The sequence below is a fragment of the Spermophilus citellus genome, assembly GCF_964194105.1.
Source record: "Spermophilus citellus genome assembly, chromosome: 14".
In the NCBI taxonomy this organism is placed as follows: domain Eukaryota; kingdom Metazoa; phylum Chordata; class Mammalia; order Rodentia; family Sciuridae; genus Spermophilus; species Spermophilus citellus.
The window spans coordinates 39,885,628-39,909,080 of record NC_138194.1 but is presented as its reverse complement, the minus strand read 5'-3'; the positions used below and the strand labels follow the sequence as shown (position 1 = coordinate 39,909,080).

Sequence of the window (23,453 nt, the reverse complement as noted above, 5' to 3'; positions counted from 1 at the left end):
TAACATTTTTGAGGTTCATCTATGTTGTAAGCATATATCATTAATTTGTCCCTTTAAATTGCTGGACAATATTCTGTTACCTGAGTATACCATTTTTTATCAGTTGATAGTGGACATTTGAGTTGTTTCTACTTTAGGGTTTTATGAATAATGTCATTGTAAACATTTGTATACTGTTTTTTTGTGTGGACATATGTGAGTGGAATTGCTGGGTCATATGTCTCAAATTTAACTCTTCAAGGAACTACTAGACTTTTTGCTAACAAAATTATGCCATGTTCCCCTCCCACCAGCAGTATATTTGAATTCCATTTTCTTCACAGCCTGACCAGTACTTTAGATGATTTGATTTTTAGTTACAGACAACCAGTGGGTGTGATGTGGTCTCCCACTCTGCATTTTCTTATATTTGTTAGTCATTTATAGTCTTTGGAGAAATGCTTGTTCTTTTTTTTTTTTTTGAGGAATTAGTCTTTTTATTACTGAGTTTTATAACTTCTCCATATATTCTAGACAAAGGTTTAATAGTAGATTACAGATATTCTCTCCTAGTTTTTTTCTTAATGTGTGTGTACTTTTAAAAAAAAAATCCAGTTTCCGTTTTTTTTGTTTGTTTGTTTGTTTGTTTTTTCCTTTTATCGCTTGTGTTTTTAGCGTGTTGTCTAGCCCACAAAGATTCATTCCTAAGTTTCCTCTTACAGGTTTTACATTTTTAGCTCTGTCAGGTCTGCAGTCTCTTATGGGCTGAGCTTTGTGTGTGGTGTGAGGTCGGGCTCCAGCTGCTCGGTATGCCCAGGATTCCCTTTCTACCTGTTCCAGTCTGCAACGGCTCTTCTCTGGGTTCTGTGACACAGCCCCTTCTCTTTTACATCTTTCAGCCTCTTAAAAGAGGTTTTTTTTTTTTTTCTTGTTTTTTTTTTTTTTATTGGTTGTTCACAACATTACAAAGCTCTTGACATATCATACTTCATACATTAGATTTAAGTGGGTTATGAACCCCCAATTTTACCCCAAATGCAGATTGCAGAATCACGTCGGTTAAAAGAGGTTTTTAACCTCAGTCGTCACAGGCACTATATAGGCAAAAACCAAACTCATCACCCCTGTTCCTCCACACCTTAAAAGACACACATACTCATACACACACCCACACACCTGTCTGCCTGCCTGAGTAACGCCATTCAGGTGACAGAGTTGAATACTTATTTTTTTTTTCCTTCTTCCTGGCTTCCTCCTCCTTTTTCATGCTTCATATTTACCCAGAGTTTCCATTAAATTTTGCCTTTTAAAGAATGGTTTTCTAGACAGCTTCTTTTTTCTTCATTTTAATGGTATCTGTTTTCTGACTTCCTTATTTCTTCTCTGAACAACTACAGCAGCCTTTTCTACTCTCCTGCTGAGACACTGGTATGATCTATCACTGACTCTGGACATGATGGTGTCCATCTTTAGAGGACTCCTTATTTTCAAATTGCTTACTTCTCCCTGAGGAAGGAATTCTGACTCTATTAACAGCTCACACAGGGCCCTGCTTGATCTGGCTTCTGTCTCTGTCATCAACTTGCCCTTGGGCTGCTCTTTTCTGAGTACCCACATCCCCTTTCCTCTCCTCTGTACCTTTGCATATGTTCTGCCAAAAAATATTTTCAATGCTGTCCTGTTTCATGAATGTTTTAAAGTATGGCTCAAGTATCATCCTTCCAGGAGACCCCTTGCTTCTCAGTTCCCTGAAATGGCCTGCCAGAGTAAGTGACCCTCCTCTTTGTGTTACCTGCACCTACACATACCTCGGTTCCCTGTCACTTTTCATGCTGAGGTGTGCACCTTTGTTTCCTGGTCTGTCTGGGCCTCTGCACAGTGAGCTAGGTTGCCTGAGGAGGCTCTCATCCCAGGTCCATTCACTGTAGTGTCTGGCACACGTGGAGAAGCATACACACATACTTGAGTGAATGAATAAACAAAATCTGCCTTGCATTCTAACCATGAGAAAAGCATTTCAAAGTAATGCATTTTTTTTTTCATTTTTCTCCCCCTTTTAGGCCAGTTTTGTTGCATCTGGAAATAGGACAGATATTTCTTTGGATGATCCAAATTTCTGGCAAAAGTGGGCTAAGAAGGCTGAATTGGACATTGATGCCTTAAACGGGAGGGTGAGTGAGAAATCCCATTCAGATGTCGGTCTGATGTAACCCAAGGGTCGCTGTTTCAGAAGTTTCAAGTGTATCTGCTCTTTTGTCAGAACAACCTGGTTATCGACACTCCAAGAGTGAGAAAACAGACCAGGCTGTACAGCGCAGTGAAGGAGGACGAGCTGATGGAGTTCTCAGACTTGGAAAGTGATTCAGAAGAAAAGCCTTGTGCAAAACCACGGCGACCCCAGGATAAGTCACAGGGCTATGCCAGGAGCGAGTGTTTCCGAGTTGAGAAGAATCTGCTCGTCTATGGGTAAGGTGGACTCACTACGTAAAGTGGAATTTTGTTCTGACAGTAGTTAGAATTCCCAGATGGTATCGGAAGACGATTTGTGTTTGGATCTGTGTGACTTCCCCCTTGTGAATCAAATGAAAGCTTCTATAGTAACTCAGCACAGCCTAAGGGGTCACTTGGTTAAAGTGATCACGTCATTCAGATCCTCCTGGATGTGGAAAGGTCTCTAAAAGTAAAGTCCATATTCTCACTTGTTCATCTTTGTCTTTCTGCTCACAAGTGGTCCTGCCCTTGCACAGTCTCCCCATTTTTCTCAAAACATTCTTCCAAAACATGAGTGGTCATTTGACTTTTGTGAATGTGTTGTGTTTCTCCTGCTGGACTTCAGACTCCTCAAAGGCTGGATCCACCTCTAAAACATCTCTGAATTGCTGTGCCATCCCACAGGGTACTTTGTATGACAGGGTGCTACAAAATACCTGAATCAGTAAATGAGAGATTGTGGGACTGTAGGCAGACTCCATTAAAATAAAACTGCCACCAAGGCAGTCTTTTTGCCAACCTGATGAGATCCTATCTGCAGTGATTTCTTCCAGTGGATCACAGTTAGTTCAGAATAGGTACAAACGTGTGTTTGCATGGCATACAGAACTCTCTAGCTGGCCTTGTCTGCCCTGTTGGTTCTTGCCCACCGGCAACCCAAGCCTCTGTTCAGACAGACCACTTCATCTTTTTCTTTGCACAGGCTGTTCCCACTGCCAAGAGCAACTCCCCATTCAGTGATTTGTGAATGAAGGCTTGTTTATGGAATATGTGAATTTCAGCAAAAGCCCATCCTGTTTCTCAACAGCTTTGCCACTGATACTCATTATCTATGCAAGTCCAAGATCCTCTTTCGCTCGTTCTTATGTGGGAGGCTCTCCCCACCTAAGCCCTTTGTGACATGCACCTGCTTCCTCATTTCAACTAATGATCAGAGTCTAGGACATTCTTGGAAACCCTAGGAATGGAACATGTTAATAACTCCCAGTGTTGAGAAGGATGCCCAGGGCATGTTGTCTCTGTCAAGCCTGCCCTTCTCCCATAGTTATCACTCTTCTTGGAACACCTGCTGTGGCCTGGGCACTGGGCTAGGGTGGTCTCAGACTCATTTATACAGTGTGACCAAGATTGGCATAGCTCAAGGCAGGCAAGTGGGTGAGCAGAAATGGCAGTATACTGTGCTGCTGTATCAGTTATCACTTGGCTGATGGAGCACAGAAGCACAGCACCTTACCTGTAAGACACAACTCAGGTATCATCCCCCCACTTCTGGGGTAGAAGTCAAAGAAGGAATTGCACAGAATAGGTACAGTCTGTGAACAGGTAGACATCATTAATCAGCCAGGGTAAGAGGGAGTGTCGGAGTTTGTGTAGGGAGAAGAGAGCAGCATGTCCAAAGGCGTGGAGTTGAGACTGGCCTTGTGTTTGGAAGAACTGATAGGAGCCAGAGAGGACCAGAGAGTGGTAAGAAACCAGACCAGGGAGAAAGGCAGGGCATGGGAAAAGGGACACATACTGCTCCCTGCAGCTAAGACGAAGCCCTCCCTATGACACAGCCACCAGCTAGTTATCTTCAAAGGCAGCGGAGGACTGTTTGCACCATAAGCACTGCCCTAGCTTGTCTGCTGTTACAGTGGGTAAGGGGTGGGAGGGTGGGTCTTGGGCAGCATCTGCCTTTTCCTTCACCCATGCTCTTTGCTGTCTGGTCACACCCACAATTCCCAAAGGGTAGCATAGGAGTGCAGCCTGGGACTGTGACACAGTGCATGGTCAGGGTCAGCAGGGTGTTACTTGTTTGCCTTTACCTGTAGACTTTTCTCCCACCCTTTCCACGTAAGGACCTGTGTACGAGTGTTCTTGTCCTCGGGAGTCACTACTCCCTGTTTCAAAAGGGATCGCAAAGCCTTTCACAGTCCTGCACCAGTTATTGGAGTGTGTCCCTTTGTGGTGGATTGGGTCAGCTCAACTCCTCAGCATTGCATTCTTTTGGGGGGTAGTCACAGCTACCTTGAATCACCTTTCATCTCAAATGGTTGGTCAGCATCCAAACACATAAACCATAGCAGAAGGAAGCAGCACATACAATTTCTGGGCCTCCTGGATTACATTCATGTCCTGAAAATGCCTGCCACTGGCCTGCTTCTGCCTTGAAAATCCAGTTTTGGTCCTGAGGGTGGTAGTTCAACTCCTGCACTTATGAGCAATGAACTCCTGGCCCACTCTGAAAGGGGGTGTGCTTAACTTTTGTACCCTGGGTTGCTTTCCTATCACCTAATAGAAAACATTACAGTTTTGACCAGAATATCCCAACACTGGTACCTGACTATTAAGGTACAACTTCAGATCTGTAGTTAGAGGCACCATCCGCATGCAAGCTATTTGCTTTACAGTTGGGGCAGGTGGACAGACATCCTTTCCCACGGACGCTACAAACGTCAACTCACGGAGCAAGATGTAGAAACCATTTGCCGAACCATCCTGGTGTACTGTCTCCACCATTATAAAGGGGACGAGAATATCAAAAGCTTCATCTGGGATCTGATCACACCCACGGCTGATGGCCAGACTCGAGCCTTGGTCAATCATTCTGGTAGGTCTGTTGTATGCCTTTCATGTGGTGACATTCACTGGAAACTTTGTGACACACCCTGATAAAGAGATACGACACAGACCCTTTGTTTTCCTCTTTACAATATCTGCTTCTGACACTGTAACTTGGAGTGTCAAAGGCTTCAGTGCTGCTGCTGCTGCTCAGGATGATGATGCTTCTTTCAGGTCTCTCAGCCCCAGTGCCCAGGGGAAGGAAGGGGAAGAAGGTGAAAGCTCAGAGCACACAGCCGGTGGTGCAGGATGCTGACTGGCTGGCCAGCTGCAACCCGGACACACTGTTCCAGGAGGACAGCTACAAGAAGCACCTGAAGCACCACTGCAACAAGTACGTGTTTGGGGTGCAGGGCTCGGCTGCTGCTTGTTCTGTAAGACATATGGTGTTAGAACCATGACACTCGGTGGGTGCTGCCTTTGTACAACCTCCCCATTTTTCTTGAAACATGCTGCCAAGTCCTCAAAGAGCATATCTTCAGGTGATTGATCGCTTCTTATATGGTTTAAAAAAAAAAAAAAAAACATAATGTGACATTTACTGTTCCAACTATTTGTACGGAAGCAACGTATTGACATTAATTGTATTCACAGTGCTGTGTACTTGTCACCACTGTCTGTACCCCAGACTTTCTCATCGCCCCCAATAGGAACCCTGTGTTAAATAGTGACTGCCCTCCCACCAGCCCTTGGTAACCACTATTCACTTAAGTTCATTGTAGGCATCTCGTAAGTGAATCGTACAATACTTGTCCTGTGTTGGACTTGTTTCACTTAGCATAACGTTTTCACAGTCCCTTTGTGTTGCAGTGTATATCAGAATTTCATCCCTTTTGATGGCTGAATATTACCCCGTTGTAAATGTGTCACATTTTGTTGATCCATTCATCCATTTGTGGGTACTTGGGTTGTTCCTACCTTTATCTGTTGTGAACAGTGTCTCTATGAACATTGCACATGACTGATTTTTTTTTTTTTTTAAGCCAGTGTGGTAGAGAATTGTGGTTAGCTTTATACAACCCCACCCTGCTTCCATAGTGGTCTGGCAAGTTTACATGTTATTTTTGCTTTAATAATATCTCAGTTGCCGGGTCTTATGAGTTTAGAATCATATTCTTTACCTTTATTTCCAGAAATTCAAAGATAATTGGAGAATATTGAATCTGTATTGATTTTATTTCTTAGAACTCTGTTGATTGTGTACACATTAAACTAACATGTTACTTCCTTATTCTCAGTATACATTTTTCAGTATCAATAATATAGACAGCGGTGGTACTGAACAGCTTGACCAGTCCTCAGTTTTGTGTGGCCTTGAGCAAGAACTTGCTCCACGTCTTCAGTACTCACTTCCTGAGAGTCAGATAGAGCTGGCATCAAGATCTCTGTTGGATGAGGCAGAATATAAACAAACACATATTTTTGTTTTAAAAAGACAAAAGTCTGAGCACATGATGCTGGCAGTATGTCAAGTGCTTTAGGTATAAATTATCTGTTTAAATTCTCTAAGGTAGAAATGGTGGGTTTTGTTTTTTTTTTTTTTTTTTTTTTTTAAATTTTGAGATAGGGCCTTTTTATATTTGCCCACACTGGCCTCAAACTCCAAGGCTCAAGTGATCCTCATGCCTCAGCCTTCCAGGAAGCTGGGACTACAGGTGCTGCCTACCACACCTGACAGGAGTGCTGTTTTAACCCCATTTAACTAAAGAAACCGAAACTCAAGTTGAATAACTATTTGAAGTCCTTTGACCAGTTAAGGGTGGAGAAGACGTGGGCAGCACCCTTGTTCTCACCACCAAGGTCATCTGCCCACCTCATCTCAGAAGTCCAACCACCACCTCTTTGGGATTCCTGTGAGGCTCCCAGGAGTCTTCAAAACCACTCCCTCAATCCATTTGATGTCACAGAAACTTGCAGAAACTTGTTACTGCAGTGGCGTGGTAGTTCTCTCGCAATATTTCTACCCCACTTAGAGCTGTTAGAAAACTTTGTATGTCCTTGTGGTTCATATCAACTTTGGGTCAGTAGCCTTTTGAGTTCTGGATTCAAACAAAGGAAGTGAAGTGGTTTAGTGTGGGAACCATGGCTCCTGTTCCCGGATGTCAGTGTGGTGGTAGTGGTTTTTAATTTCCATTTTACTGTCAGTAACAGGCTTCCATGGTGCAAGCTCCCTAATTAGGGCATGAGAAGTAAACAGGAGCTCTTCAGATCTTTCCATTCAGTCTCAGAAGGCAGTTGATGCCATCCAGTTCATCTCTGAGATGAAATGAGCGGTCCCCTTGCCCTTTCCCAGTAGATCATGCCTTGAGGTTAGATCTTGACAGATCTAAAGTGAGCAAATGTAGATGTTAACATGGGAAAAAAGAGACCCAATAGAAGGACATCTTAGAAAATAACTGGCCACTTCACAAGTTTCAAGGGCATGAGACACCAAAACAGGATTAAAGGAGATGGCGGGGACAGAAGAGTTTCGTGCCATGCTTTGTCCTGGGCTGAGGGCTGGTCCAGAAACAGTCACTAGTGGGACAGCTGAAGGAATGTGGATAAGGCCTGAGGATTGGGTAACAGTAGTGTCTGTCTGCCTCAGAGAGCACCCACCTCTTCAGATCAGGGGCCATGTCCTGGCTATCCTCTTGCCTGTCCTTAGCCAGCGAGCACTGTGCACTCCACAGGGCACTCAGCTCAGCAGCGGTATTGGTTTGAATTTTCTCCTCTCGAAGAAAGGTGACATTCACAGTTAGTTCATGAAAGTCTCCCTAGAGCTAAAACTGCTCCCAAAGTGGAAATCTTTGACTTTTACCAGACGGAAGAGAAACCATTAAGTTCCCTTGCCCTGTATCAAATTTTGCTGTGAATTGTGAAGAGTCTAGCCAAAGCTGGAGGGTATTTCCTTTGGAACTACCCTTTCTGAGCATCCTGAATCATAAGCAGAAGCGGCCCTGCAAATTCTTCTCTACCCAGAAGAGAAACAAGGTCCAGCCACGGGGTCTTGGGCTGTCACTTTGCCTTCATTGGTTCAGTGTGAGACAGCCCATGTGTAATCTTAGGAGTTAATAAAAGAAAATTTTAAAAATTAAAAGATGTTAGCCAAAATGATGGCTTGTCTTGGAATATATTCATATTTTTACAACCTCAAACTTAGTCCATCCAGAGCCTCATTGGCCATGAGTAGAACCACGGTGAGAAGGAAGGCAGGCTGGTGTGTTTCCTAATATCTATTTCTGTCTGATCAGGAATAGTCTGTTTTGGTGATACTACCCCTAGTTGTCATGTCCTGAGAGACAGTGTGATGTGATAGTCAGAAGACCGAGTTCTGAGTGTTCCATGTTCAAGGTGACTCTGTGACCTTGGAGATACCACTTGTCTTCTGTTACCAACAGTTTTTGTGTTTATAAAATGGAAATTGTAACCTGCCCCACTTCATCATAGGGTTATTGTGAAGAGCAAATGAGCCAGTATATGTAAATGCGATACATTGGTTGTAAAGTGTTAGGCAAGTATGTAATGGGATTATTCAACTAGGGAAATGGCACCCTGTGTAATTGCCCACCACCAAGAAGGTGGTCTTCAGGTTTCAATCAAGAATGCACACCAGGGGTTATCCAGCAGGGGATGTTTCATTCAGAGAAGATGGAGGTCCTTGAGATATATCAGGTGGACTTAATTGAAAGAATTATATTTTAGCAATTGAGGAAATCTAAGGAGGGTTAACTGTCTGGTTCCTTGCTAATTGCAGGGATTTTAAAATAAAGTTTCCTTGAAAATGACTAAAACTGTCGATTAACTGGATGCATTTTACCTTGTAATTTTTTTTCCCCTAAGCTACAACATGGGTTCCCAGGTAATATAATCTAGAAGGAGTAAAACAAGGTTTAGTGTTCCTTGAGAAGAACAAGGACCCACCTCCTACCCCACCCCCATCACCATCTTCCTTTCTCGGAAGCAAAGTTGTATAATCTGAAAAACCTGACATTCCATATTGAGGGTTTATTGTAAGGTAGTAAAACCAGATTTTATATCTCGTTTATTCCTACAACTTCTGATGTGCTTCCAAAAATGGTATTAAGGCAGCAGCTGAGGAAATTTTATGAGATAATGAAGCAGAACAGTTACTGAAAGCCATCTGCTCAGTTGTTTACAAACTTCCTTCAATACTTCAGAGGCAATGGTAGGGTACGTGTCTAAACTTCACAAGCTGCACTAGGTAGAACTAAATGAAGTGCGCCTGGGCTGGGCTGAGCTCGGTCCCTCTCTGTGCAGTGTGAGCGGTTGCCAGGCAGGCCTGTTGGAAGCCAGCAGAAAGCACCACACAGAGGTGATTATGTGCCACCATCTGTCACGCTTCAAGCCTACCATACAGCATGGCTAATCAGCCTTGGCAGGATGATGGATGAACAGCAGCAGCTGCCAAAAGCCACTGTTGGCAAACAGTCCTGAAGTTAAGAACTTTTTCCCCCTCTGTCTTCCTCTCCAGGGTCCTGCTGCGTGTCCGCATGCTGTACTACCTAAGACAAGAAGTTATAGGAGACCAGGCAGATAAGATCCTAGAGGGTGCCGACTCAAGGTTGGTGCAAGCGCACGTTTGTTCTGCACCTCTCTGAGGTAATCCAGGTAGTCGAAAAATATCACGGGTTCTGTCTCAGAATCTTCACGAACCTTCAGTAGCTCAACCTCCTTTTCCGCATCTTGAATGCAGTGTTTGTCCTCTGAGCTTGGGGATGTGATGAGAATGAGGAAATGGCTGTGTGTGTGTGTGTGTCCATGTTTGTGTAAAAAGAAGGTCTGAACTAAATGACTGGTATTCTGAGATGACCTTAAATTGGGGTACCAAGTGTTCATTTCTGGTTATGGTGAAGGACAACTCACCTATGCCCTATCCTTCACCTTTGGTGGATGCTCCTTACCACGATGAGATGTTTCTTGTGGGAGGGGGGCACCCGAGTGTGTGGTCTCATAGTCACTACTTGGAATTAGAATTCTTTTTTTAATACTAGTATTTCTTTTAAATACCTTTTAAATGGCTGTCTTTCTAGTGAAGCAGATGTGTGGATCCCTGAACCTTTCCATGCAGAAGTTCCTACAGATTGGTGGGATAAGGAAGCAGATAAATCCCTCTTAATTGGAGTGTTCAAACATGGTAAGTGACGTTTCTGTTTGATACATCTCCACAGAATGAATTTGTCTTTATTTAGAACTCTGCATATTCTCTTCCAAAGTCATAATATTAATGAGGATAGTTCCAGAGGACTCTTGACGTCTACCGTTTTTCTGTACTAAAAATCTAATATGAGCTGTAAATATCAGATGCTGTTTTTGAATGTTTGTTGAGCATTTGAGAAGAAAACATTTCTTTCTTGGCTGTAAATAAAACCCAAACCATATTTGTTTTAATAATAGCCAAGTTGTACTATAGCTCTCCCTAAACTTTGCTTCCAGCACGGCTTCCCTTGCTAACTCTGCCAACCAGTGTCAAAGTGGACGGTGGGCTTAACCTCTGCTATTAATCTGTACAAGTGCCTCCTGGGCTTTGTTCCAAGCAATATTTCACAAATGTCAGTGCTGAGAACTCGTGGCTCCCCTGAGTGGGATGCAGCCTTGTTAACTTTGAAAGGCTGGGGATGCAGAACTGGCATGATATATACAGTGAGCGATTCCTGATTATAATCCCAATTCTCTGGAGGTCGCAGAGGTATTCTCAGCAGCCCAGCCTGACTAAAGGGGAGAATGATGGCTTATAAAACCTTTCATGATTACAGTTTGGCTTGCGGCTCTACAGCAGTTAGGAGCGGTGTGTTGTAGTACACATCCTAATTGAATTGTGCTGTTCTGCCTATGTACTGCAGCCGCGTTTTGTGAGCTCAGCCTCAAAATCATTTTCCCGCAGTGCACTGTTGGGATCTGCCATTTTCCATCTAGTCAACTTGGGCAGTCAAAAAGCAAATTGCAGTTTGAAAACCATAGAGGGAACAGTGTCATCTTACTGACATGCATCATCCTAAACCTAATAAGACAGGTTCGCTGGCCTTACGTATACGGGGATTTTTCAGCCAGCCGTGCAAGTTCCTGCAGGACTGAAGCTATTCACAAGGAGGTTGGGGGTAGACTTGGAGTACCCCTGCAGAGGTCATGAAGGAACATTATGAAGCCTTTTAAATGTCAAGCAAAATTAGATCTCGGGAAAAATAGGGCCAGAAATCCTCCCAGGCATCCTGCAGTTATTTTGAACCTGTTTTTCTATTTGTATTTGTGGTGATTCTGATAATGTCCCTGAAGTGTAACTTGGGCCCCCAAAGCTTCCTCAGAAGGAGCAGTCTATAGAATATAGCTCTCCTAAAACAAGGTCTGTTCGGCCAAAGATGGTCATCTTCCCTGAGAAACAAACTTGTGTGTTGTGGTGGTGCTGTGATTTTGACAGTGACGGGGCCTTTCTTTGTTTCTGTGTGCATCCTCTGTGGGCTGGTGGGCATGACACAGGCTATGAGAAGTACAATTCTATGCGAGCTGACCCCGCACTGTGCTTTCTGGAACGAGTTGGTATGCCCGATGCCAAGGCCATCGCCGCCGAGCAAAGAGGAACAGACATGCTAGCAGATGGCGGTGACGGGTAAGAAGGACATTTTAAAATTTTAATAAACTTTATGTCAGTTTCTTATTTACCAGCAGGGTTCAGTTCTTAATACTACGCTACACACTGTATTGTGTCTGATTTGAACGTCAGCAGTGTTTACCAGTACGTTCCATTTGTATATCATAATGATATGATATACAAAATATTAAAACAAAATACAACATCTAGATAATCGGAAACTTTTCTGTCTTTTCCAAGTAGCATCTCCACCCCAACCCTGCCATGCCTGCATGTTTTAAATACTGATAGACCTGCTTTTGTTGTCAAACACAGAATTAAAAGTACCATTAGCCAGATTGTTACTCTTGCCCGCCCACCCCCCGACTTATTGGTGTGATTTAAACTTTTTTTTTTTTTTAACACAGTGGAGAATTTGATAGAGAAGATGAAGACCCAGAATATAAACCAACCAGAACACCATTCAAAGATGAAATAGATGTAAGAACTTGAGTATATTGGCTTTCACAGTGCCATTAAAATATTATATGCCCATATAAGACTTGTTAAACTTTATAGATAATTACCTTTTCTTTAAAAGATAAAGCAAAATGAAACCCCAAATTAAAGTAACTGTTTCTTACTTTGCTTTCAAGGAATTTGCAAATTCTCCTCCAGAGGATAAGGAAGAACCCATGGAAATGCACACCGCAAGTAAGGCCCCAGAAAAACTCTTGACAGCCACTGTTCATGTTGCAGGGCCTCAAGCCACACTACTATGGTGGTGTCTTAAAATGTCATTTCATCCAAGCTGACCCACCTCTTTGTGAATATTTTTTAGTTTTTATTTATGGTTGAGTTTTCCCTCACATTGACTTTCTTTATGATAGAGGTTTATATATATATATATATATATATATATATATATGATTGATTTATATTCATACTGATCAGTGAAAAATTTTAAGCGTCTTTAAAAAAAAGTCTCTTGGGAGTAGGACATTGGCTAAGTATTAATCTGAAATATTGCCAGTTTGTTTAGAATATTGACTTTGTACTTAATGTAAAATCATTAGGCAACAACCATGCGATTATCTGTTATGTTCAAGGTTGTTATAGTAAGTCCCTTACAGGATGGATCCTTATCATGTAGTTCATAATGTAAAGTATGTTTCTTTGTGTAAGACTGACAAACTTGTTTTTCAATTCCCTTAGAAGTTGAAAAAGAAGTAGTTTATAAGTTCTATACTTGTATTATTATTTATATTTTTAAAACAAGGGCACTGAGATGTCCTTTCCCACGCTGTTGTTTCAATGTTAATGAGTCATTTTTTTTTGTTGGAAAATCCTGTGTGTTGCAAGATTGCGGTAGCACATCTCAAAAACATCTTTCCCACTTCCCCAGGCAAGCACAGTGAGAGCAGTGCTGAGTTAGGCCAACTTTACTGGCCTAACACCTCAACCCTGACTACGCGTCTGCGCCGGCTCATTACTGCCTATCAGCGCAGCTATAAACGGCAACAAATGAGGCAAGAGGCCCTAATGAAGACTGACCGGCGCAGACGGCGGCCTCGGGAGGAAGTGAGAGCATTAGAGGCGGAAAGGGAAGCTATTATATCTGAGAAACGGCAAAAGTGAGTTTCTTTAAGGTCTCAGTGCATTCAAGTCAAGTCCCAGTGCATTCCCTACCCGCTGCCCTTTCAGCCCCACCAGAGACAGTGGTCACATCAGAGCTGTGCCCAGCACAGAAAGGATCTCCAACCCCAAATAAGTGCCATGGGTAGGGTCTGGGGGAAGAGGGGAAGAAACAAATGGTGTCTTTTTCCCCAGTGTGATGGTGTCTTCTTCCCCACAGGTGGACAAGGAGAGAAGAGGCTGATTTTTACCGCGTGGTATCCACCTTTGGGGTTATTTTTGACCCTGTGAAACAGCAGTTTGACTGGAACCAGTTCCGAGCCTTTGCCAGACTTGACAAAAAGTCTGACGAGAGTTTGGAGAAATACTTCAGCTGCTTTGTGGCCATGTGTAGGCGGGTGTGTCGAATGCCTGCCAAGCCAGATGATGGTAGGTACACTTAGTAGCAGCATTCGGTACTAGGTGACCAGTGTGGTGAGAAATAAGGAAGTGTATGGTTTACCATGTGCTCAGGGATTTCCAAGTAAACACAAGTGCTTCCGTGTTGCAGAGCCGCCTGACCTCGCCTCCCTGATTGAGCCCATCACGGAGGAGCGAGCCTCTAGAACTCTGTACCGCATTGAGCTGCTGCGGAAGATCCGTGAGCAGGTCCTGCATCACCCGCAGCTAGGGGAGAGGCTGAAGCTCTGCCAACCCAGCCTGGATCTTCCCGAGTGGTGGGAGTGCGGAAAGCATGACCGGGACCTGCTGGTGGGCGCTGCTAAGCATGGGGTCAGTCGCACAGACTACCACATCCTCAACGACCCTGAGCTGTCCTTCTTGGATGCACATAAAAACTTTGCTCAAAACCGAGGGGCAGGTAACGTCTCTTCCTTGAACGCACTGGCAGTGGGCTTTGGCCAGACTCCTCCAGTCGTCCCGTCAGCTCATGGTCACGAGGACAAGGCAGCAGAGCAGGCTGAAGGCAAAGTGGAGGAGTCTGAGAACCTGGCGGCCAAAGAGAAGTCAGAGGTGAAGGAAGAAGACGACGAAGCCGAGGGTGGGGGCAAGGACAGTGCACAGGGCTGTGAAGCCGAGGCCAGCTCCATCAAGAGAGAGCTAAAAGGGGCAGAGGGCAGCGCAGACCCTGGGTCCAAGTCTGTCTCGGAGAAAGGTTCTGAAGAAGATGAAGAAGAAAAGCTGGAGGATGACGACAAGTCAGAGGAGTCTTCCCAGCCTGAAGGTAACTCCTGATAGCTGAGCTCTGTGCCGACTCACAGCACCTTACTTGGGCTCGCTCAGTCTGTCGCCCCGCCCCACCAGCACTGGGTTTTTCCTTCTCTAGAGAGTAATTAGTGTCCATTTTCTTCTGCAAAGAGGTGATTTCAGCCATGATTCAATGTCTTCTTCTTGCTGCTTTACGGCACACAAACATTAGAAGAGTTGTGTGCATTTACTAGCTGCTAGTTGAAGGAGAGAGGATAGCTTCATGGTTGAGTGTATAAAGTATCCTGTGTGATATTAATTTGAACAAATGTCAGGGAAGAGAGTCATTAAATGTTATTAATTGTTTTATTTTATTTATTTATTTGGTACCAGAGATTGAACCCAAGGGTGCTCAACCACCGAATCACATCCTCAGCCCCCTTTTTAAAATGTTTTGAGACACGGTCTTGCTAAGGTGCTTAGGACCTCACTAAGTTAAGTTGCTAAGGCTGGCTTTGAACTTGGGATCCTCCTGCCTCAAGTTGCAGTTAGCTGTGGCTGGCACAAAGTAGAAATAAGGCACCACCTTGGGCCATAGCTCGAACCTTCAGCATCAGTTCAAAGCTTGGCCTTGTTCTTGTGCAGAAGAGCAGAGGCTCTTGGGTCACAGACAGGGTTTAACTTCCAGTCTTCTCTGAGATTTAGTTGTACAAGGCAACACCAGTAGTGATGAAACCTCTGTAAGCCTCTGCTTCCTCACCTATGAGATGGAAACAGCACCCTTGACATCAGAAGGTCATGCAAGAGTTATACAAGGCCCAGGGCCATTAGAGATGTATAGTAACTACTCAATAAAATGGGCCTGATTGGTATTCCCATTTTTAACTGTGTCATTTCTAAACTTCAGTTTCAGTGATATTCTGGTTGTGAGTAATGCACATGAACTCATTTCTCAGCAGGAGCTGTCTCCAGAGGGAAGAATTTTGATGAAGAAAGCAATGCTTCTATGAGCACTGCTAGGGATGAAACCCGAGATGGATTCTACATGGAGGATGGAGATCCTTCAGTAGCTCAGCTCCTTCACGAAAGAACATTTGCCTTCTCATTTTGGCCTAAGGTTGGCAAGTTTTCTTTTTGCTATTTTGTTGACTGAAAAAGAGCAAGGTAGAGGAAATCTTTCTAGTTTGATTTCCACCACCCCCCCCTTCCAAATTTTAAGGTAAGCTTTGACACAATGTGTGAAGACTGGGTTTTTCTTACGTTTTTAGAGAATGATGTGAAAAAGCCGAAAGAAAAAGATCTATAGAACACTTTATAAGAAAAGGGACCCAGAAGAAAAATAATAAGAAACAGAACTATTCATATCTTTGGTTCCTTGGGCCATTTTAGGTCAGTTACACAAGTTGTCCAGTAGAATCTTGTTGTCCAGTGGATTCTTGTTTCAGTGAATTCATCTTGAAAGTGTATGTGGCCCATTTGCTCCAATACATCATGAGATCATTCCAAATGTTATCTGTAACAAGACACAAATGGAAATTACATTTTCAGCTAAACAGCATAATTTTATAAGTCCCTGTGTCATTTGGGTCTGTTTCTTAGAGTGGGGAAATCATTATCCTAATCACCATAACAGCACTATCTGGTTTAAAACAAGCAACCCCCAAACAGGCTTTAGTTGGCTCATCCCCAGGCAGGTCTTCACAGTGTTAATGTTGCTTCACAGGTGAAATTTTTGACAGTAGTATCAAGATTTTTTTTTTGTATTTTGAACCCCTCTCTATATCCTTTCAGTACCCACCTTATGCTAATCTCCCTTATTGAGTATTGTAGGGAGTTTTTCAGATCAAAGATTTATAGTAGCAGGCACTTTTAATCTATGGAAACTTGGTTTAAGAGCTGTAATTAGAAAATTTTAATGTGCACGCTTCAATGAAATTTGAAGCGATAATAGGTGGGGAATGCAAATTGACATTCCTAGGTTGGTGCCCATTTCATAATGCTGAACTTTATTAATAGTGACGCTAATGATGTCCCCCTTCCTGGGACACACTGCGATCTAGCCTGTGAATCTGCTGGGCCACTGCGTGGAGATGCTGAGTGCAGTGTCCCATTGTCATCCACCACGGTCCCCCAGCCGGTCTAGGGGGAGTTTGAGAGTTCACTGGGAAACTATGAGGCTGTTTTGAAGGTGGCAGTTATTTGATGTTTTCTGCAGTTTCGTGTTCATGGTTGGAAAACAGTCAGCTTTCTTTATTGGAGCCACCTAGGACTCCTCATCAGAACAAAGCCATTTTGGTGGATTCTGTGTATTTACTTTCTTGTTTGGTTTTCTTACTTTGTTCTCCCCACCCCACCCCCCACACACATAAACGCACACAATTGACTTTTAAACATTTTATGCTCTTTAACATCTTGATGGATATATTTATCTAGTAATTTTAACCAGGTCTTTGTTACAATTTCATGTGACTTTTCTTCTCCCTCCAGGATAGAGTAATGATAAACCGATTAGACAACATCTGTGAAGCAGTGTTGAAAGGCAAATGGCCAGTAAATAGGCGCCAGATGTTTGATTTCCAGGGCCTCATCCCTGGCTACACACCCACCACTGTGGACAGTCCCTTGCAGAAGAGGAGCTTTGCCGAGCTCTCCATGGTCGGGCAGGCCAGCATTAGTGGGAGTGAGGATATCACCACTTCCCCTCAGTTATCAAAGGTAAGTTAGAGAGGTTTATGTTTTTAGTTTAAAGGAAAGAAGAATGCAAAAAAATTTTCTTTTATTTCTTTGTTTTTTTGTACTATGGATCAGATCTGGGGCTGTTACCACTGAGCAACATCCCCAGCCCTCTTTTATTTGTTATTTTGGGACAGGGCCTTGCTGAGTTGCCCAGGCTGAGCTTAAACCTCCTGCCTCAGCCTCCTGAGTTGTTGGAATTCCAGGTGTGCACCATTAGGCCTCGCTTCCAAATCTTAATGTGGTTTGGGAGTTTGTGTTTTGCTTGTCGTCCTTGGTTTTTTGTTTTGTTGTTGTGGTTTTTAATTTTTTCTTTTAGTTTTGATGGGTAGAGTACATTTATTTTATTTGACTTTATTTTTTTGTGGTGCCAGGGATCGAACCCAGTGCCTCACATGCTAGGCCAGCGCTCTACCACTAAGCCACAACCCCCCACACACACACCCACACCCCTCCGCCCCCCGTCCTACTTGTTTTTGACACAGGGTCTCACTATGTGGCCCAGAGTGACCCCAAGTCCCTGGGCTTAAGTGATCCTCCTGCCTGAGCCTCCTGAGTAGCTGGGTCACAGGTGTGTGCCACTCTGCTAACTGTTTCAGTTTAGAAATAAGGTGGTTGCTTATTTCCTCCGTTCTGGTCCCTAGTCATGAATGTTTAATTTCCTAAGCTTCTTATTTCTACTGCCAGTCTCTATAGCAGATACAGTTTGGCTCATTGCAGCTCTTTTCTGTTGGACATTTTCAATAGGAAGATGCCCTCAACCTCTCGGTCCCTCGCCAGCGGCGGCGGCGAAGAAGAAAAATTGAAATTGAGGCTGAAAGAGCTGCCAAGAGGCGAAATCTCATGGAGATGGTTGCCCAGCTGCGGGAGTCTCAGGTGGTCTCAGAAAATGGACAAGAAAAAGTTGTAGATTTATCAAAGGCCTCAAGAGAGGCAACAAGTTCTACCTCAAATTTTTCATCTCTTACTTCTAAGTTTATCTTGCCTAACGTCTCGACACCCATGTCCGATGCCTTTAAGACTCAAATGGAACTGCTCCAAGCAGGCCTTTCGCGCACACCCACAAGGCATCTGCTTAATGGCTCCCTAGTGGATGGAGAGCCTCCCATGAAGAGGAGGCGGGGCAGGAGGAAAAACGTGGAGGGCCTTGATCTGCTTTTCATGAGCCACAAACGGACGTCCTTGAGTGCAGTAAGTTGGGGAATTGGCTTCCACTGTGTGTGCCCACCTTGATGGCCAGGGGCCCTGCTGACAACGCTGGCTGTGTGCTTCTCAGTGATGTAGTGGGACAGCTGGCTTCTTCTACCAGAGAAACAGAATTAGAATGAAGAGTCATGGTTCAGAGCTGGAAGATTGTGTTGATCATTGACACAGATCACTCAGCCTAAACCAAGTGTAGTTTGAATATTTATTCTTCCCAAGGTTCTGACGTATCGATTGTTCTTGGAAGGATAGCCCAGTACAAAAACAAGTTTTTCTGAGCCCAGGATTGTTATCTCTGAATTCTTGAGGTGGAAAAAAGCTTGTCTTTTAAAAAATATTGATGTTTAGGGCCTGGCATCTATTAGATTAGTTTAAACGTTTAGTTTCAGGCTTAAGATTTATGTTCATGTGTAAAGCCAGTGATTGCAAATGCACCCACCTCCATGACTGGATGTTTTAAAAATCTTTTGCTAGTTTACATTTGAATGAAATGTATGGGCCGATGGATTTTTGACTGTTGTTTTTCAATTTGCAGGAAATTAATGCATTATGATCAAAGTAATTCTCTTCCTTTATTTGCTTCAACCATGCCACCCAAAAATGTGGCATCTGATTCACCAATACAAAGGTTTTACCCCAAAGAACTCCTATTACTTGTGCTGTCTTCCTGAAAGGTTAATTAGCATTCAATGTCCTTAGTCTATTGATTGAAACTCCAGTCAATGAAGCAACATTGGACCCAGGCCTCTATGACCCCCTTTCCATGGGAAGTGGGATAGTTTGGGAAACACAAAAATTTAAGATTAAGAGAAGATGGCTGTTTAACATGTTTCTCCTTATTACATCCCTATTATTATTTGTTGAATTTTATATTTCCTAAATCTAGAGAAAGTTCAAGAAAATTGGTAAATAATAATAACTTTTTCTTTCCTTTTTTTTTTGGTACTAAGAATTGAACCCAAGGGGCCCTTAACCACTGAGCCGCATCCCTAGCCCTTTTTATTTTTTATTTTGAGACAGGATCTCACTAAGTTGCTGAGGCCAAATCAAACCTGTTATCCTCCTGCCTCAGCTTCCTGAGTCACTGGGATTACAGGCATGTGCCACCACACGTGGCATACTTTTTATTTTTTTAATAAGTTAGGAAAAGGCCTGGTTGAGAAATGATGAAATAGCATTCACTGCAATGTTTGCCCCTTGGTGTGACCTAAAACAGAAGTATACAGGAGGTTAAGGGTACACTCTCAAAATCATTTACTACTTGTAATAATGGATATAGTTGTTGATTATTCAGTTACTCTTAGAATCTTGGGCAAATACACTTTGCAATGGGTCAGCTATGACTTAACGTGTGTTCCACATTTAGAATGCATTTCTAGGGTGTGGAAGCCAGGCAAAGTTGTCCCACTGATGGTTATCCTTCCTGCGTGAGACTACCTAGCACTTTGTTACTTTTTTGACAGAAAAGATTTCTTCTCCATACACACGAGCACAATGGAGAGTTTCTACGGTTCGACACCTCTTTTCATTTCCTATCGAGTTTTGTATTTGTACCATAAGGCCTACTTATCTGGGGACCAGGTGTAAGGAATTAATAGTGCAGTGCAGGTGCTATTTTCCTGTTGTGAAGACCTACCTGGAAATAAACTCGAGGCTGACTTTATTCACTTCACTTACCTTAGGCCATCTCAAAGAATTTGTTGATTTTTTTTTCTTTTTCTGAAGTCACATTTAGCAGTCTGGCTCAAGCCTCAGAAAACCCCTAATAGATTTTAGGGGAGTGTACTTTGAAGGCTTTTTTTTAATTGCCAAATTTTGGAATTGGTGGGGGAGTTCCCCATTTGATGTCATAGGGTTGATGTGAATGCAAATAAAATACAAGAAAAAATGCTGATTGATCTATAAACAATGAGTGGGAAGAAATGTAAAAGTCAGCACTTTGGAGCAGAATGAACCCTAAAATCTTACATTAGTCAACACTCTAACTGGAGACTGTTTCCTGCTGCCATGATAAGTCAGGGTCTCTCCAGAAAAATTGTAGAAGCAGGGCTTGTTTTTTGTGACAGGCATTGAGATTCAAAGAGTAAGGTCTTGCTGTTACTGGTGCTTGCACTCTCACAATTGGGGTTAGGATGACAGATAAGTACAGGTGGAGCATCCCTAATTCACAAATCCAGAATGCTCAAAAATCTGAAACTTTCAACCAACATGACACTACAAGTAGAAAATTCCACATCTGACCTCACATGAAAGGTCACAGTCAAAATGTAGATCCCCTAAGAATATTGCAGAAAACTACCTTTACGCTCTGTGTATAAAGATTATATAAAACATAAATGAATTGCATGTTTAGACTTGAAGGCTATCCCGGATATATTTCATTAGGTATAAGCAAATATTCCAAAATCTAAAAAATATCCAAAATCTGAAACACTTCCTGGTTCCAAGCATTTCAAAGAGAGGCTCAACTTGTAATATGTGTGTCATGACCAAGGTGTGCCCCAGGTACATTTCGAGTCCAAAGGAAGACTGGGAGTGGAAGGAGGAGGATATGGGCGGAGTGCATGGGCGGGAGGTGGAGGGAGATCCAGGAGGAAATTTTTCCAGAGATGGTCATATTTTCATTAAGTTTTGAAGATCACGTAGGAGCCAGAGGTATGGAGCAAGAGAGAGCCTCAGTGTCTGATGAACTGGAAGTTACTGGCTGGGAAACTTGGTGAGGAGGCAGACTTCAGCGGAGAGAAGCTTGGAGATAAGGCAGGTGCAGATTGTGGAGGGCCTGGGTTGCCATGCTGAGGAAATTGGACTACCCTGAAAGCAAGGGATCCAGTTGTCACAGTGGTTTAAGTAAGGGAGCATTAAATATCGAACCAAAGTGGTATTTTGGGAAACTCATTCCACTGTAGCAGTGGGGAGATTGAATTGAAGTGGGCTGGGACTAGAATCAGACCGTTTAGGAAAGTTGGAAGACCATGGTGGGAAAAGATGAAGCTGTGGGAGTAGAGAAATGGGGGTCTGGAGGTTGAGAGAATAGAGTTTAAGGACCAGTAACTGGATGCTGGCTTCTGTTAGGGTTGTTCTTTCCAGTATTGCCACATACCTCCCACAAAATATCACTCCACCAACAAAACTATACCTTGAACAGATGCTTCTCAGCCCACCTTTTGTGCCTGTTGAGCTCAGACCCCGTTGCCCACATTGTGTTCTAGTGGCTTGCCTAGCATTTCAAAGCATGGAGCCATGACGGACTTGGAATTTTCTGCCTAATTACTAATTCTACATTGTGAAGAATGATACAAAGCATCGTGTTCTAATTTAATAGTCATTCCAAAACCGGCATTGTTTCAAGGAACTTTTCTTTCCCCCTCTTTGAAAGATCCATTAAGGCTAAGAGTGTTTTCTTGGGATAGGACATTGTCAGGATCTCTGTCTTCGTCTGAGAATTCAGATCATTGTCGACTTTCTGCAGGAGGATGCTGAGGTGACCAAAGCTTTTGAAGAAGATATAGAAACTCCACCAATAAGAAACATTCCTTCTCCCGGACAGCTGGACCCAGACACGCGGATCCCTGTTATCAATCTGGAAGATGGGACAAGGCTGGTGGGGGAAGATGCTCCTAAAAATAAGGATTTAGTTGAATGGCTGAAGCTGCACCCTACTTACACTGTTGACATGCCAAGTTACGTACCAGTAAGTATTATGGAGTTTAGAATTGGCAGGAACCTTGTCGGGCCAGGTCTCCTCATTCCCATCCAACATGGAAATCCCTGGTGACAGGTCCCTCTGCCTTTTGCTTGAATGCATCCTCTTTGAACCTTCCCCAGTTTCTTGTCATTGTGTCTCTTAAATTAGAAAAACTAGCTACAGGTTCTGTCCTCCTGAAGTACGTTCTTAGAGTTCCTTGTAGATGTTCATTATTCATTTTTACACTTCTCCCACATAAGAGACATGATTTCTTCAGCTGGTCTTCCCGTAGCGTGCTTCCCAGGTGGACTCATTGTTGGGGTAACAGTCTCAGATGCACTTTAGGGGGTTTCAGACAAGGTTTAACCATTTCAGAGATTTGACCAGTTAATTTGGCTCGAGATTTTTTTTTTTTTTTTTTTTTTTTAACCACTGAGCTGCTTCCCCAACTTGTTTTATTTATCAAGACCAGGTTTCACTAAGTTGCCGAGGACCTCATTAAGTTGCTAAGGCTGGCCTTAAGATCCTTCTGTCTCAGCCTCCCGAGTTGCTAGGATTACAGATACATGCCACCAGGCCCTGATGGCCATAGATTTTATTGACTAATATCAAGCAATAGGTGGTTAATATCTCCAGACAATTGGTTACAAACCCTTTGCTAGCTGGCAACACAAATCTTTTATTTCCTATACTTATGTGATTGGTGTTTTTAAAAATATAAAGTGTTCTGGGTCTTGGTTTCGGATTGTTGTTGTTGTTGTTGTTGTTAGTTTAGGCCAGCGCAGTTCTTGCTGTTAAAGACCTCCTCACTGCCCCACCCTTATCACATCATCAATACACAAGATTCAGGAACAAAAATCTCACGTTGTCTCTGTGTTCAAGTTGCTGACTAGAAATCAGTGAAGGGACTATAGAAAGCTGTTTTGTTGTTTAAATACCATAAATTAGTTAAACTTTTGAACAAAACCTTTAAAGAAGTTATTGATTGAGCAGATTCTTAGCTTATATGTTTGCTTAGTTCTTGATAGTCCAGGGCCTGGGGTTCCTTTTAAAGAACAGTATAGCCTATGAATGCTTCAAATGGTTCTTGAAACCTCCATAAGACTTGAAAATGACTTGACTCTTCTCTTTGGCATTTGTATAAGAAAGAGTTGGTGCTAAAAACAGTTTTACTGAATGCATTTTTTCTTTTGCAGAAGAACACAGATGTGCTGTTTTCCTCGTTTCAGAAACCGAAACAGAAACGACATCGATGTCGAAATCCTAATAAATTGGATATAAACACTTTGACAGGAGAAGAAAGGGTGCCTGTTGTCAATAAGCGAAATGGGAAGAAGGTAAAGGTTGGAAAAGGGACTTGATCGCCAAGATTTTTTT

The 23,453-nt window shown here is 43.0% G+C and overlaps 1 protein-coding gene across 4 annotated transcripts in view; it reads left to right on the top strand.

Moving 5' to 3' along the window:
* The window catches only part of CHD7 (chromodomain helicase DNA binding protein 7), a 185,081-nt gene that overhangs the window by 157,694 nt on the left and 3,934 nt on the right, over window positions 1–23,453 (top strand). For 2 of the 4 annotated variants that reach the window (XM_081266456.1, XM_081266457.1), the window contains exons 20-36: window positions 2,040–2,150; window positions 2,240–2,445; window positions 4,860–5,059; window positions 5,245–5,404; window positions 9,545–9,634; window positions 10,104–10,207; window positions 11,545–11,674; window positions 12,064–12,136; window positions 12,292–12,349; window positions 13,041–13,269; window positions 13,491–13,699; window positions 13,821–14,492; window positions 15,412–15,572; window positions 16,943–17,170; window positions 17,936–18,379; window positions 21,861–22,082; window positions 23,273–23,413. In XM_081266456.1, the coding sequence (XP_081122582.1) occupies window positions 2,040–2,150; window positions 2,240–2,445; window positions 4,860–5,059; window positions 5,245–5,404; window positions 9,545–9,634; window positions 10,104–10,207; window positions 11,545–11,674; window positions 12,064–12,136; window positions 12,292–12,349; window positions 13,041–13,269; window positions 13,491–13,699; window positions 13,821–14,492; window positions 15,412–15,572; window positions 16,943–17,170; window positions 17,936–18,379; window positions 21,861–22,082; window positions 23,273–23,413 (3,438 nt within the window). The remainder of the gene's footprint in view (window positions 1–2,039; window positions 2,151–2,239; window positions 2,446–4,859; window positions 5,060–5,244; window positions 5,405–9,544; window positions 9,635–10,103; window positions 10,208–11,544; window positions 11,675–12,063; window positions 12,137–12,291; window positions 12,350–13,040; window positions 13,270–13,490; window positions 13,700–13,820; window positions 14,493–15,411; window positions 15,573–16,942; window positions 17,171–17,935; window positions 18,380–21,860; window positions 22,083–23,272; window positions 23,414–23,453) is intronic. The other 2 variants (XM_081266458.1, XM_081266459.1) reach the window with 2 other exon arrangements.